General features: G+C 42.4%; 3 protein-coding genes across 4 annotated transcripts in view; all 3 read right to left on the bottom strand.

Moving 5' to 3' along the window:
- Positions 1–1076: 1076 nt before the first annotated feature.
- Positions 1077–6674, bottom strand: LOC141013828 (heterogeneous nuclear ribonucleoprotein A0-like). The gene is made up of 2 exons (XM_073487706.1): positions 6584–6674; positions 1077–2914 (listed from the first exon to the last, which is right to left on the bottom strand). Exon 2 carries the CDS (start codon positions 2703–2705, stop codon positions 1767–1769), a length of 939 nt encoding a protein of 312 aa, XP_073343807.1. The 5' UTR covers positions 2706–2914; positions 6584–6674; the 3' UTR covers positions 1077–1766.
- LOC141013829 (heterogeneous nuclear ribonucleoprotein A0-like) lies at positions 4508–9244 on the bottom strand. 2 transcript variants are annotated; one of them, XM_073487708.1, is made up of 3 exons: positions 8098–9242; positions 6584–6684; positions 4508–4612 (listed from the first exon to the last, which is right to left on the bottom strand). In XM_073487708.1, exon 1 carries the CDS (start codon positions 9187–9189, stop codon positions 8278–8280), a length of 912 nt encoding a protein of 303 aa, XP_073343809.1. In that variant the 5' UTR covers positions 9190–9242; the 3' UTR covers positions 4508–4612; positions 6584–6684; positions 8098–8277. The 2 variants fall into 2 exon arrangements, with proteins under 2 accessions (XP_073343809.1, XP_073343808.1); XM_073487707.1 differs by having other exon boundaries at positions 4508–6684; positions 8098–9244.
- A 3210-nt stretch (positions 9245–12454) lies between these two features.
- Positions 12455–14384, bottom strand: part of maea (macrophage erythroblast attacher, E3 ubiquitin ligase) — a 15382-nt gene continuing 13452 nt past the window's right edge. Inside the window, exon 9 of the mRNA XM_073486780.1 lies at positions 12455–12991. Within this exon, the coding sequence (XP_073342881.1) occupies positions 12896–12991 (96 nt within the window). The 3' untranslated portion in view covers positions 12455–12895. The remainder of the gene's footprint in view (positions 12992–14384) is intronic.

Here is a 14384-nt window from a genome sequence, read left to right as displayed (position 1 = left end):
GATCAGAGAACAACCATTCAAACATCTGGAGACAACTGACGTCTGACTCTTCAGAGGACGCTGTTTTAATGCTTTTTATGTCTTGTGTACAGCACTGTGTCTTGTTGCTGGGTTAGATAAGTGTACGTCTGACAGCAGTCTGGAGCTGTCTGATGACATGTTGTTTTAAATGATCAAATATGTAATAAATGCACAGAAGTTTCCATTTGATAGTGAAGACTTGTTCCAGAGTCTTAGCTCTGGCTGTTTTCATACTTGGAAACAGGGTCAGAGTGAGAGCTCACGCTTTCTTTGAGTCCACAAACACCATCAGCACCTGAGGCGATCCAGAACCAACATCCCCAAAACACTCTGCATGCACTGCACTTCTGGGTTCTGACCTGTCGGTGAACATCCCAACAAACACAACAACGTTGACTCGATGAAAAGTGCAACAGAGATGGAGATAAATGTGATGAAGATGTTAAATCAGTCTGAATGAGTGAGGAAACAACCCAGCACCGCTCTGACCCGAACCCAGTTCACAGGATGAACACAGTCAGTGATGAGGCGTCAAAGCATCGGCTGTAAACTTGGATTTATAATAACCATCAAAATCAGAACAGTTCACTCTGCCTCAGTTCGGCCAATAATGAATTTAAAGGAAGGTGTTTTTTTTAATTATTTGCTGAGTTAATGGTTTTCACACACTACTCAAAATCAGTCAGCAGTATTTCAGTGTTTCACTTGTTTATTCTGACACATCTGAATTTTCACTTTGTGGATATTTTTGGTTCCCAAAAATAATTACACATTTAATTTGACCTTAATTGCACATCCATGCAGACAAATCACAGACTGATTCTGAGTAGTGCAAACTTCAGAGGACCAAGCCAGAGATGCACAACATCAGGTGTTTCCACCAAGTAAATATTTCCCGGTATAAAATGGCCGATGAACTGGAAATACAGGACTTTTTATGCCATACTCCCTCCTGCTGGTAGCTCCATGAACTTGATTTTCAGGTTCACAAAATGCGTTTAAAGGCTGATGAAACATAAAAATCACACGATCTGAATTAAGACTGCGAGATTAGATAGATTTTCAAAACATTAAAAACTTTAATAAAAGCAGAATAAACATAGGGGGTGAACTGAACACACGGATTTCAAACACTTTTAATCCAAACAAAAGCCTGTAATGGGACGGGAAGAGTGGAAAAGGTAACTTACAACTGACAAAAAAAACACAAAAAAAAGTCCGTGACATTTCTCAATTAAAAAATACTTTGTCACGTGTGTTTAAGATCAAGAAACTCAAGCAATCGAGTCCCATGCTGCCCGACACTGCCACCAACTTTACTTAAAACCCTGAGTTCATGATGCAAAAATAACAGACACATCTGGCTGGTTTGCAAGACAAACAAACTCATTTCTGAGCCGAGAAGCAGTGACTGACAGAAGATTACACCTTTTATAAATGGTTCAAAGCAAGTCTTTCCAAAACATAACAAAAAGTACAAGTCAATAATTCACCATTCGTAGTAGTAAAGTACATAATGTGTGGAATAGGAGGACAGATGGGGTGTCCGGGTGGAGGTGGGAGCCAGGATCCGGAGGACAGTCTCATTCATTCATTGTGGGTGATGGGCACTGCTCCCTTTAACTGACCCCTCACCCCAACTGGGCTTGTGTTATGCGTGTGTTATGTGTGTGTGTGTGTGTGTAAATTCAAGTTCGTTGTAAATCAGAATTGTCCCCATGAACATCTCAAAACTAAAGGAGCCATTAATAGCCGCCGCTGTATCCGCCGCCTCTGCCGTAGCCGCCGCCGCCGCCGCCTCCTCCGCCGCCGCCTCTGTTATAGGGAGCCCCGCTCCTGTAGGAATAGTTGCCCCCCTTCATTGCACCATAACTAGAGTGCTGCTGTCCGTACCCGTCCCCAAAGTCACCATTGCTGTACCCACCCCCCATCTGGTTGTCGTACTCTTCGTATCCCCCGTATCCGCCGCCGTATCCTCCGCCGCCGCCGCCGCCGTTGTTGTAGCCGCCGCTGTAGCCGCCTCCTCCGTAGCCGCCGCCTCCTCCGTAACCGCCGCCGTAGCCGCCTCCGTAGCCACCGCCGCCTCCTCTTCCGCCGCCATAGTTGTTCATCCCTCTGCCGCGACCTCGTCCTCCCCGGCCGCCGGTGGACATCTCCTGCTTGGTCAGAGCCTTCTTCACCTCCACCTTGTTGCCGTTGATGGTGTGAAACCGGGTGAGCGCCGCTTTGGTGGCGGAGTCGTTGTCCTCGAAGAAGACAAAGCCGAAGCCTCTCTTCCTGCCCGTCTGCTTGTCAGAGATGATCTCGGCCTTCTCCACCACGCCGAACTGCGAGAAGTACTCGGTCAGGTTCTCCGCCTCGACGTGGTCTTTCACACCGCCGACGAAAATCTTCTTGACGTTGGCGAGGATGTCCGGGTTGTTGGCGTCCTCCCGCGATATGGCCCTCTTCAGCTCCACGTCGTGGCCTTCGACGACATGTGGGTTAGCCGCCATTGCTGCGTCGGCCTCCTCCGGCGTTGAGTAAGTGATGAAGCCGAAACAGCGGGAACGTCCGAGTTGCTGGTTCATGACCACGACGCAGTCGCTGAGCGTGCCGAACTGCTCGAAGTGCTTGCGGACCCCATCTTCCGTGGTCAACACGTTGAGCCCCCCGACAAAAAGCTTGGTCAGTGTAGTCGACATGACCGTATTTCTTCTGAGGATGGTTTCGCTGCGAGACCGTCCTTCTTCTTCAATGGACTACGTCAGGGCGGGCCGTTTGACTTACTTGCTTTCGTAAGACGTATTAGTCGCTGATTGGTCATCTTGAAAAATCCGTCAACCCCATTGGCTGGCGAGCGAATCACGTTGTTGTTGCCTTCAGGTGGTATCGGAAATCCTAGGTTCAATTGCTGAAGAAGAAAGGGGAAACGTGGATTTCAACCTTTATGGTCCTTCGTTTTGTTTTGGTACAGTACAAAAAAAAGCACATTTAAAAAGCAAAATCCCGATTAATTCCCTTAACTTTTATCATCGCCACTTCGATGCAACCACCACATATAGCTTCAAAGCATAGGTAATGTTTTTTTTTTAAATATAACAACCACGCGGCTTTTAACTGTGTAAAGCGCGTGTGTTCTTTGAATACACCAGAAATCGGCATTTTATTAGATTGCCATTTTGAATATAGTAACAGGTGACTACAGACAGCCACATTTTGAAAGTGTAGACTTATCTGAGAGTATCCAAACAATGGTCTATAACACATTGCAACAGTATAAAAAGGAGTACAAACAACCAGTGGTAGTGGTGCCAGTAAATTCTCCATACTCCTGTAGGTGTTTAATATGTGCTACCATGTGGCTGACCATGACTATCCCTTCAGACCTTGTACTCATTGTAAGTTGATTACTGCTTGATATCTCAAATCTGTGCTTCTACATTCAAGTTAACTTATTTACCCCAAGATCTGAAATCACAAATTAGCCCCAAGAAGCTTTACAGATGAGGAGGAACTCCCCCAAAACCTCTTTCACAGGGAAAAACATGGCAGAAACCTTAGAGCAACGCCACAATGTTAACATAATTCCCTCTATAGCCATTTCTTAATTACCTTAGAGAACTGGTCACACTGGTTAAGAAGGACCACCACAGTTTTGTATTGTTTTCTCTGGTGAATGGTGCTGACCGACCTAAATAATCGTTTGCCTCTCTGTAAAATAATAGCATGTTTCTCAGTAGTTTAGGTAAGCTGAAGGCAGTCTTGTCTGAAACTCGTCTCAGCCACCTTCCCGCAGGCTGCTGGGATATTCAAATATTCAAGGTGCTCCTCCACCCTTGTACTAAAGAATCCACAGGTCATTAATACATGTTGCAACATGCCGATGTTTTGTGCCAGTACTGACTGTACCGGCTTCTGTTGGCCATTTTTTTGCAGCTCTGTAACAGACTTGTCCCTGGTCAGTTATGCAATTATTAAACCAGGTTGTTTTTTTGTCATCTGTATTAAATTGAGGACGATGCATGATGTAAAAAACCAAAATAATTGGTTTAGTCACACAGAATTTATACAAGTGAAAACTCGACAGCAAAACTTTAAATGCCACAGTACTTGTGCCGTACGCATCAACTTTTGAAAATGATGCATTATTGGTTGTAAATGTGAGACACACATGGAGGTGACACCCGTCACAGAAGTATCTTCATAAATCCCTTGGTTTTAGTCAAGAGGAAAACTGACATTACAACAGCCCAGCCGAGCCTGCTGCACATACCACCAACAAAAATGTAAAGACCTGAAAATGTACACTGATCAGAAGACTTCGTACAGCTGCAGCCCGGTTGAATGAAACACGTATTCTTCAATCTTTCTTTGGCTTCTCCACCTCTGCAAACCTTATTTCCAACAGAATGGAAATTATCAGTGCGGCCATCAGTTCACAACCTTATTTCAACCCCTTCATGACAGGTATAACCAGGACAGACATAAATAAGTAACATAAGTCTCGGTTTTATAAAAATATATAAATTTATTGTAGATTCATAAAAAGCATGATAACAGATGTTTCCATTTCCTATGGGATGGTCACAAATCATCAAGCACCGTTATCCTATGGGGGTAAGAGAACAAAAGTAAAGTTTATACTCCCTCCATCCTGTCGAGCATCACGTAAACACACAGTACTCGTGTCACACTGGGCCTCCTGAATCACCACAGTACATCATACAGAATTTAGATATAGGGATACACTCTCCTCCAATTTATGAAAGGGAGGGATTACTTGTGTAATATCCCTTTGTTTTAATCTTCGACTTACAATTCCAGCCAAGACATCAGGTATACATTACAATACCTGTTGTATTTACAGTTTACAGGCACCACTGCGAAATATAGGAGGCATTCCAAGTTTATACTGTCAAATGTATTGTTTGCTCAAGTTTAATCTCGTATTTTTTTTATTTACTGATGTGCACGCTCAATTAAAAGCACTTCCAGCACTGCTCCTTACTAGTTAATTTACTGCATCCTTTAAATGTACCAATCAAATAAACACTCACACTGAGTTATAATACAGACCTCAGCAACAATGATGCATTTTCTTTTAGGTATCGATTAGCATTTTGGTCTGCAGACTTGGAGACAAACTATAAAAACTCACTGCAGACTGAATATTTCCCTTAAGCCTGTGTTTACTGGGCTGTCATTAGCTTCTAATATTTAACTGTCAAGCCATAATTTAGTTCTGAGACCAAGCTGCTTATTTACACCCGAAGAGGCCTTTCAATGCAAATTTCCCATTATTAGTAATCAATTCAACCCATGGGACGTATCTTTTCTTTATCTAAAATATACGCCTCCTGTTTTCTTCAAATGCTTAAAGGGAAATGCATCACCCTTGAAAACTGGTCCACACAACAGTGCAGTAATGTAATGGATCAGTCATGGTTAATTCTGCAGCTTTTACCCTGTACCATTAATTTACAGACACTAATCAGGCTCCTGAAGAGGTCTTGTTATGTTTAAAGCCATTTAGAGTAGGCATCTAGTGAGTGACTTGGACTTGCTTATACCTGCTGCTTAAGTAGGTGTAATTGACATTTGTAGTGTGTGAGCATGTGACTTTCCATCTCTGTCCCTGGTCTTCAAAGTCTGCAGACAAATGCTCATCCACACAACAAGTGTACGATAAAGGATAAGATCACCTAAAAAAATTATTCTACTCAGCCTCACGATGATGGAAAACCTGGTGAAGTTTCATAGTCCACAAAACATGTCTGGAGCGTCACAAAACAGTGTTGCAGCATTCTCCTAAATACTACAGATGTAGCTGTTGACATGTTTAAAAACAAAATGGCTCCATATAGCTCATAGATCAAATTGATTTGAAGTCCCCATCAGTTGTTTAGGAGAATGCTGCAATGCTTGCTGTGCAGCACCACAAATGTTTCATGGACAATGAAACCTCACCTAACTTTACCTCTGCATGTGGTTGAGTAAAGAAGTAAAGCATTTTATTTTTTTGGTGAACTTTTCCTTTAAGTAAACCTTTATGTATTCATTTACCTTCACCCATTTCATTGCAGGTGTTGCCAGTTTGAAAACAAACTATGTTGTGGCTAAGCTCACACACAACCTGTTATGGTACCCTTTATAAAAAAATAAATATACCTGGAGACCATTAAAAACACAAGACAGATATAATAATCAAATATTTATTGTATTTTGAAAACCACAGTGCCCAAGTGCAATCTCTTTCTCCCAGGATCATCAGCACTTGAGTCAATGGTGTTGGAGATTATATAGGGGAATATAATATCACTGTCGCAGGCCAAAATGGTCAGGCCACTAGCATCGTTTAGTGTTTTCATCCGGAACCACAGGTCCATCAGCAACAACAGTCAGTACTGGTCACTGGGGAAAGAGCACTTATGATTGCACTGTGACACGGTGTTATCAAAACTCTCTTAAAAGCTTAAAACCCACCAAATCTTCAATAAATAAAACCTGATTGAAACCATGTCAGACTCTTCAAAAAGCATCAACACCACACTGGGGAATCCTTTGTGAAAACTGACTTCACCTGAGGGGGAGAAGGCACAACCACTCTCCGGTCCCCCCGATGGCACGGAGACCAACACCCCATCGTGTTCGGGGTGATGTTTTCCAGGTTACCGTAGCAACCTGGAGGAGATGGGAGAAAAAAAGAGTGAGAAACTGGGCAGAGTAAAGTTTTCTGGACGAGACACAAATTTACTCGTTCCAATATTTTTATTTTAAATGGTGGAACAAAATTTGCGCCCCCTTCCACCCACTTAAAGTTCATTAAAGACCAAATTAAGTAACCCCCCCTTTTTTGTTTTATTTTAAGATTAGCTATATAAGACGCATTGCGCTGTAAGTGTAAGTTAAGTTGTTTAATATTTAATAATGGCACATTTGTGCACCATCTCAGAAGATAATCCATACATGGTTGACCAACACAGAGTGAAGACAGGTTGATTTACATACCTAGTTTGCTGGATGTGGATATCCTAAAGAGATATTTCAGACTCCTATCACAATCGACCCCAGGTAATCAACAGGGTCCTGATGTAGCCTAAAACAAACTGCTACGGCTATTTTGGCTGGGATAGCCTACAGGAATACGAGTAAGAACACCTAAATGTAGGAATAATCAAAGATAAATATCAGAGCCCTCATGTCCACATACTGATATGTATTCAAATGCGTAAAAAAGAAAAATATATGAAGTCATATTAGCAGTGTCTAAAAACCACATAAATTTAAAAACAAGGTCAAACCCTACAAAGCCTACATGCATTGGCTGTGGGTAGACTACAACCATTCTGTAACCATTTCACCCACCTGAATGTAAGGGAATAAACTGGGAAAGATGCCATGTAACTAAACATCGACAAGATGATGTCACTTATAAAACCTGTGGATGAACTTGAGGAAGCCTGGTTAAATAAGTAAAATAACTAAGCTAAGTGGTATAACGTTTTATTTAAAATGAACATACATAAGCATACCAAGGTGGTTTAACAGTAGGTTTTGTTCTCCAGACATGAAAGTATACAATATACATTAGATATTGCTACAGGTAATGAAAAATGAACAATAACTATTACTATGCGTGAGGAGAGTTTGAGTACAATGTTGGGAAGGAAACAAGGAAACTGGATCCTGCAGTATCACGTTCCGACTTTGCTGAATGACCAAAGTAAAATAATTATACAAATGGATGTTAGACAGCTATGAAATCCAAAACCACAAAAACATGCTTTCTCATCCTCATACATTGAAATCACACTAAATTTACTCCAGAAAACAAAATTTAATTGCTTAAAAATGCAAAAATATTGGGATAATCAGAACTTGTCAGCAAAACAATCCTACATCGAAATTGAACCGAGTGAACGCAAATAAAAAAAATAACTCTAAACGACAACTACACGCCGATGGCGTGGGTACATAATAAAAAGGGATCACTGTATATTTGATTCTTCATTTTTTTTTTTTTTACGTGTCCTAGTTGAACGGCAACGACGGCTGCTCGTTATAATCAGGTTTTCTGGGAAGTGACCTTCCTACCTGTTTGGGTTTTTGAGGTCTTCATTATGATTAGGGGGATCTCTGTGTCCGAGTCTCTGCCGTTGTTGGATTTCACGGCAGACGCCCCGTTACTGAATTTGAGTTGAGCGTCCGAATCCCGGCTGGAGGTAATCTATGGCAGGGGGAGGGGTGGTTTGATTTCCCATTGTGCAGTCTCATTTAGTAGCCGCCGCCGCCATAGCCCCCCCTGGGGTAGCCGCCGCCGCCACCGCCGCCGCCGCCTCTGGTGTAGGGTGCTGCGCTCCTCTGACCGCCGAAGGGTGGCCCTTTCATGGGGCCGTAGCCAGAAGAATGCTGGCCGTAGCCGCTACCGAACTCATTGTAGCCGTTTCCACCTCCATAGCCACTTCCCTGGTCTCCGTAGCCACCCCCATATGGTCCGCCGTACCCTCCGTAGCCGCCACAGTTGTAGCCTCCTCCGCCATTTCCGTAGTTGTAGTTTCCGCCGTAGTCCCTGCTGCCGTAGCCATTTTGATTCCCCCTCATGCCTCTTCCCGGCCTACCTCTCGGCGCCATACCGGTTCTGTTGGCTGCCTGCATCTCCTGCTTCGTCAGGGCTTTCTTCACCTCAACTTTGTGTCCATTGACGGTGTGGAATTTGACCACCACCGCCTTGTCGGCCGCATCGTGATCGGTGAAGTAAACAAAGCCGAAGCCTCTTTTCTTTCCGGTCTCCTTCTCCGAGATGACTTCGGCCTTCTCGATCTCGCCGTACTGGGAGAAGTACTCGCTCAGATGGTCCTCCTCGATGTCGTCTTTCAGGCCTCCGACGAAGATCTTCTTCACCTTAGCGAGCGCCTCTGGCTTGTTGGCGTCTTCTCTCGCCACGGCGCGTTTCACCTCGACCGCGTTGCCGTCGACGGTGTGGGGCCTGGCCGCCATTGCTGCGTCGGCCTCCTCTGGCGACGAGTAGGTCACAAAGCCGAAGCAGCGGGACCGCTGCAGCTGCTTGTTCACGACGACGACGCAGTCGGTGAGCGTCCCGTACTGCTCGAAGTGCTTGCGCAGGCCATCGTCGTCAGTGTCCACGTTGAGGCCACCGACGAAGAGTTTACAGAGCTGGTCACTCATTTTGGGATAACGGCGAGCTGATACTTGACGGCTTCAACTACGCGCTAATCTCAAGATGGTGGTGGGGGATGAGCGCAGCGGTATTTATAGCGGACGCGCTGTGACGACAGAGGGGGCTTGAAAATCGGTGACACCTCTTCCGGTCCGCTGTCGCCTCTTTTGTGTTACAAAAGAGGCGATATTCGTCTTAACACGTGTATAACCTATTTCAAACACGACGATAATTATAAGACACTGAATAAAATAAATTAATCAGCACATGTTTATGTTACGATGCGGACTGTGTCGCAGGACCATGTTGGTGTGTCACATGGAACCAAAGAGCGCCGAGCTGATGTTTTATACACACATGAGGCAACAAGCTTAATGTGGGAGTACATGCACATACACAACGTTTGTCTTCATACTGAACTCATAAAGTCGAGTTAGTACATTAATGGGGTCATAATGGCCACATGGGCTTCAACCCAGAACATATGACGTGGTATAAATGATGAAATAGGTTTGAAAGCTGGGTCTAATGAAGGTTAGTGAGCCGGTGAGAAATGTGTGCTGATATCAGTACAAGTGACAAAAAAAGAAACGTCAGCTGATTGTTAAAAAATAGCAGATGGTTGAGTTGGTTGGTTCATTCAATCAATGAGTCCATCTTCTCAAATTTGTCAGATTTGCTGCTTTTCTCTCTCCTGTAAATAATGTACTTTTAGGTTTTATACTGTTGGGGCAAACAAAACAATTTCAAAATGTGAAATTGGGCTCTGAAAAACTGTGAATAGGTATTTTTCACCATTTTAAGAATGAAAATGAATGCCAGTTGCTGCAACCCCCCCCAAGAAAACCCAATTTCCATGCAGGAGCACACACAAAAGCCTAACAGATGGCCCATTCAGTCTCCTCGGGGGAGCAAAACTAAATTTGTATCTTGGTGAAATCACAAAGTGACGGCTTAGTTTAGTTAAAAGAGATTTTAGTTTTTGGAAAGAGCAATGAAAGATCGTACAGCAAATTGTACTGCCAAATCTAATCAAATCAAATTCGCCCAGTTTTTATCTTGAGATCCACGTTACGTAATCAAACTCTACAGTGCATTACCATCTGCAAGCATGCTTTTTCACTGCTAGACTTAAAAAACACCCCCACCAAATGCTGACCTCCTCACACCTGGAGGTGTAGTTTCAGGTGAAAGACGCAACACTGGGGGTTTAATTTCCATGTCAACAGAATTGCGATGAATCGTTGACCTCGTCACTCCCATGGTGCTTATGGTAATGCTGATTTTAGAGAGAGCCCGCAGAGCAGAAGAGACATTTGCAAAGAAAGAAACACTGAAATCAAAGTTCACTGAAATCTTTATGAGGCATATTGCTCATGAAACAATCCTTTCATCTATTCTACCAACACAAACACACAGGACAGTCTGTGTCTTTACAGATACACTTCCAAATCTTTTATGGACACAAATGAGGCAACTTTTGGTTTGTCAATAAACAACAAATGGAAGAAATGTTTGACTGTTCATGGTCAACATAAAACGGCATTTTTGGATTGCTTAGTATGGGTGTTAACAGTTAAAATGTCACAATTTAAGGGTTATTTGTGCGTTAGTTGACATTGACCTTGCTGATCTAGTTCTGATTACATTCCCAGTCCATCATCTACAGCAAGTTTTCTAAGGATGAGCATGAGTCGTGTGGAGACGATTTTCCTTGAGAGTTTTCAAGAAAAGGCAGGGTGGTTAAAACCAGCAGCCTGGGCGAGGTTTTGATCCTGGCTCCTAAAGTTTAAGTTCCCCCAAAAAACACAAGGTCGGTCTTTATCTTCACCCTCTTGCAGATGGAAAGTCGAGTGAAGTTTCATAGTCAACGAAACATTTCTGGAGCTTCACAGCAAAACAGCGTCCCAGCATTCTCCTTAACAGCTGAAGTAGATTTGAGACTTGTTTTAAAAACGAGAAAAAACAACAGATACAAAAAACAAAAAAATAAAATAGCTTTGAAAGTTGATTTGAAAAGAAGTTATTTACACACTTAGCTGCTAAGGTTAAAGCGTTAGTGCACACCCCATCTGAAGTGCTTGAGGTCACGCCCTCAAAACGTGCATTGAGGGTGTAAGTAACGTCTTTTCAAATCCATTTGTTTTTTTACGTTTTAAATCAAGTCCCCATCTACTTCAGTTATTTAGGAGAACGCAGCAACGTTGTTTTGCTGTGAAGCTCCAGAAATGTTTGTGGACTATGGAACTTTCCATCTGCATGGGGGCGAGTAACAATGATTACATTTTCACTTTTGGGTGAATTTATCCTTTAGGACATTTCCTTTAAATGAAAACAGGCCTACGTGTAATGTTGAAGCACGTGTACTTTTATGCTATGCAAACTTCGCAGGGTTGGTGCCACGAGCAGCTCAACACACGCAGAGTACAAGAGTGAGAAAAATATCGTTACCTTTACTTCATTGGAAAAATAGTTAAGAAATTAAAACTATTTAGGCAATGCTAAATCAACTAAAATCACCCCACATTTCTTCTTTCACAATAAATATCAGTCCACTGAAATGTACTTTTTTATCTAAAGCGAAACTGGTGGAAGAAAAACTAAAACTGCAAACCTCACACGCAAAAAAGGAAGACAATTTCTTTAATAATAATAATAATAATAAAAAAAAAACACATCAGCAATGGCTGTCTTGTTTGTATATTGCGTAATTTTCATTATGGTATTATATACACCATAATTCATATTACCAAGTTTGTGAAACTAACTTCTTTCTCAGAAATGAGAAGTTGTACTGAACAACCAGTCATCTTGAGGATACTGTGGGCTACATCAGGTTTAAAACACCCAAGAAAAGACTTGTTCAGTTCACACAGCAATCTTCGTAGAAGGTTTATCTTCCTTGTCGTTACTTGTCCCCGAAACGCCTGAAGTCATACATGAGGATGGTCAATTCCTATCTAATATTTACATTTGAAAAGGAGCCTACTGAGGCCCAAATCAGGCTCCGTTTTCACAGCCAAGGGGGGATGAAATGCAAAGAGGTAGGCAGTTTAAAGGAGGCATTTAACATATATATCCCCCCAACAACCCACCAGAAAACATGGCTAGAAGACAAAAGGGCGTCAACAGCATGCATCACAGAATGAGATGCTACCACGTGACCAGGAAGTCAGCCATGTTCGTTTTCGAAAAAAGCCCAAATCTCTAGTTTATGGAGCGAGTTCAGAGTCCTGCTTTATGGTGTTTAAGTAACACAGGAAAAAGTCAAAGTAACCTCAACAAGTTTTTATTTGTTGTAGTAAAATCAAATATCTACCTAGCAGTTTTTCACCCCCTCAGTCTTTTTTCTGTAGTCTCTAATCTTCAGAGTGAGGGCCTGTAAAATAATGACAATGCTGATAGTCCATGTGCTTGAATGGATCAGATCAAACAACTTCTCGTTATCTAGCCACATCTAAAACAGTCTGAAAGGAGAGGAGTCCAGTTTCTGTGTGATAAAACGGGAGGGGAGAGGGAACTGGCAAACTTGAGCTGATCATGTACTGGGAGGGGAGGGTGGGTTTGAGGAAATGTCGGGTGTGTCTGTGGGGGAGGAAGAAGGGCACTGGATCACAGCTCCACAGGTGGCTCTCTGAGTAGGCCAGGTCACAGGTGATGAACGACGGGGCGTTATCGGTCATGTAAATGACTCAGACGGGTTCATCTGAGTGATCACATGATGTAGACCTTCTCAGCCTGAGAGAAGTTGAAGACTTCTTTGGTTCTGGGACACACCACTTTGTCATCTTGGCGGATGGACAGAAGAGACTGGAAGAAATAATAAGCAGAGGATAATAAATTATGAGGAAAAACAAACATTACAGTTTTGTGTGACTTTTTCTTGCATCGACACTGTAACTTAAAAGTGCTTTAGAGAGCAATTCCAGTATTTTTAAACCTGGCTCGTAAGTTTACGAGCAGGTATAACAAGTTTGGGTATCGGTCGAGTAGATCGCCTCAGCCAGCAGCTGCAACATGTGCTGCAAGGTAGGGCAACTTTGACTGTTTATGAATGTCCATTAGAAGTTCTTGTTTTTGCCTCGGACAGGCTGAGATTGTAATTCTGAGTGTTTTACGACGTTAAGGAAAGGTTTCCTACAGGGACAGACCTTTTTCTGAAAGAGTTAAACCCTTCGTCTTTAACCAGAAACAGCCGCTATGTCGCCCTCACCACATCTACTGGACTTCATTTACAGAAAGTCGTTTTATCATCACAAAACACCTTTGAGTGCGACAAAGTAAAATTCACTAAAAACATCTTGGTTCATCTTTCCACTGTTACAACAAGCACCAACTCCGCTTTGGTTGAAATATTAGGAGAGAAGTGAGAGGGAGAGGAGAGGAGAGGGAAAGCAGCACATCCAGCCAGAATGTTTTCACATATTTTTGATGATTGTTGGATCAGTGGAAAGATGAACCAAGATGGTTTTGGTGAGTCTTATTTAGTTTCTGTTTATTTTGAAAGAAGTTCATTTTATGATGATAAAATTACAGTTTCTATAAATGATGTCTGGTGGATTTGGCGCGAGCAACACTGCAGCTGTCTCTGGTTAAACAAAAAGGATTTCACTCTTTAACAAAAAGGTCCATCTCTGCAGGAGACCTTTCCTTAATGTTGTCAGACCTTTAAATAACAACCTCAGCCTGTCAGCGGTCAAAACCAGCACTTCAAAGTTTCCACCAAGGATATCATTACAGTCTCACTGCTGTTGCCTGAAACCGTCTATTGGGCCGATCCCGAAACTTTTTATACATATTAGTCACTTACACACCAAATTATGTTAACCCTCGTATTGTCTTCCCATTTACTATGCACCTTTTGTCCTCCCGGGTCAAATTGACCCGGTCTGTTTTGACTGCTTATAAAGCATGAGGTATGAAATGGTCACCAAATTTTTTTGTTTCAACTTTTTAGTGAACATATATCTTACATATCTAACATATATTTTACACTCATTTTTGTAATTTATGGTATGATAGACCTCATTTACATAAAATTATACCTCATTTTTGAGTAAAAAAAAGCAGAAATTCTCAATTATTTTCACTATGGTTATGATCACAGGCACACAAGTAGATGGAATATCACAGACTGGTACATGTCAAAGTTTATTCAGGATATTTTTTTGAAACCACTTAATTTTTTTGAATGGCAGCAAAT

Source organism: Pagrus major, chromosome 18, assembly GCF_040436345.1.
Source record: "Pagrus major chromosome 18, Pma_NU_1.0".
Classification (NCBI taxonomy): Eukaryota; Metazoa; Chordata; class Actinopteri; order Spariformes; family Sparidae; genus Pagrus; species Pagrus major.
Note: the sequence above shows the minus strand (reverse complement) of the source record. Positions and strands in the feature narration are given on the sequence as shown.

Coding starts and splice junctions, on each gene's coding strand:
- LOC141013828 (XM_073487706.1), bottom strand. CDS start 2,705: ATGTCGACTACACTGACCAAGCTTTTTGTCGGGGGGCTCAACGTGTTG.
- LOC141013829 (XM_073487707.1), bottom strand. CDS start 9,189: ATGAGTGACCAGCTCTGTAAACTCTTCGTCGGTGGCCTCAACGTGGAC.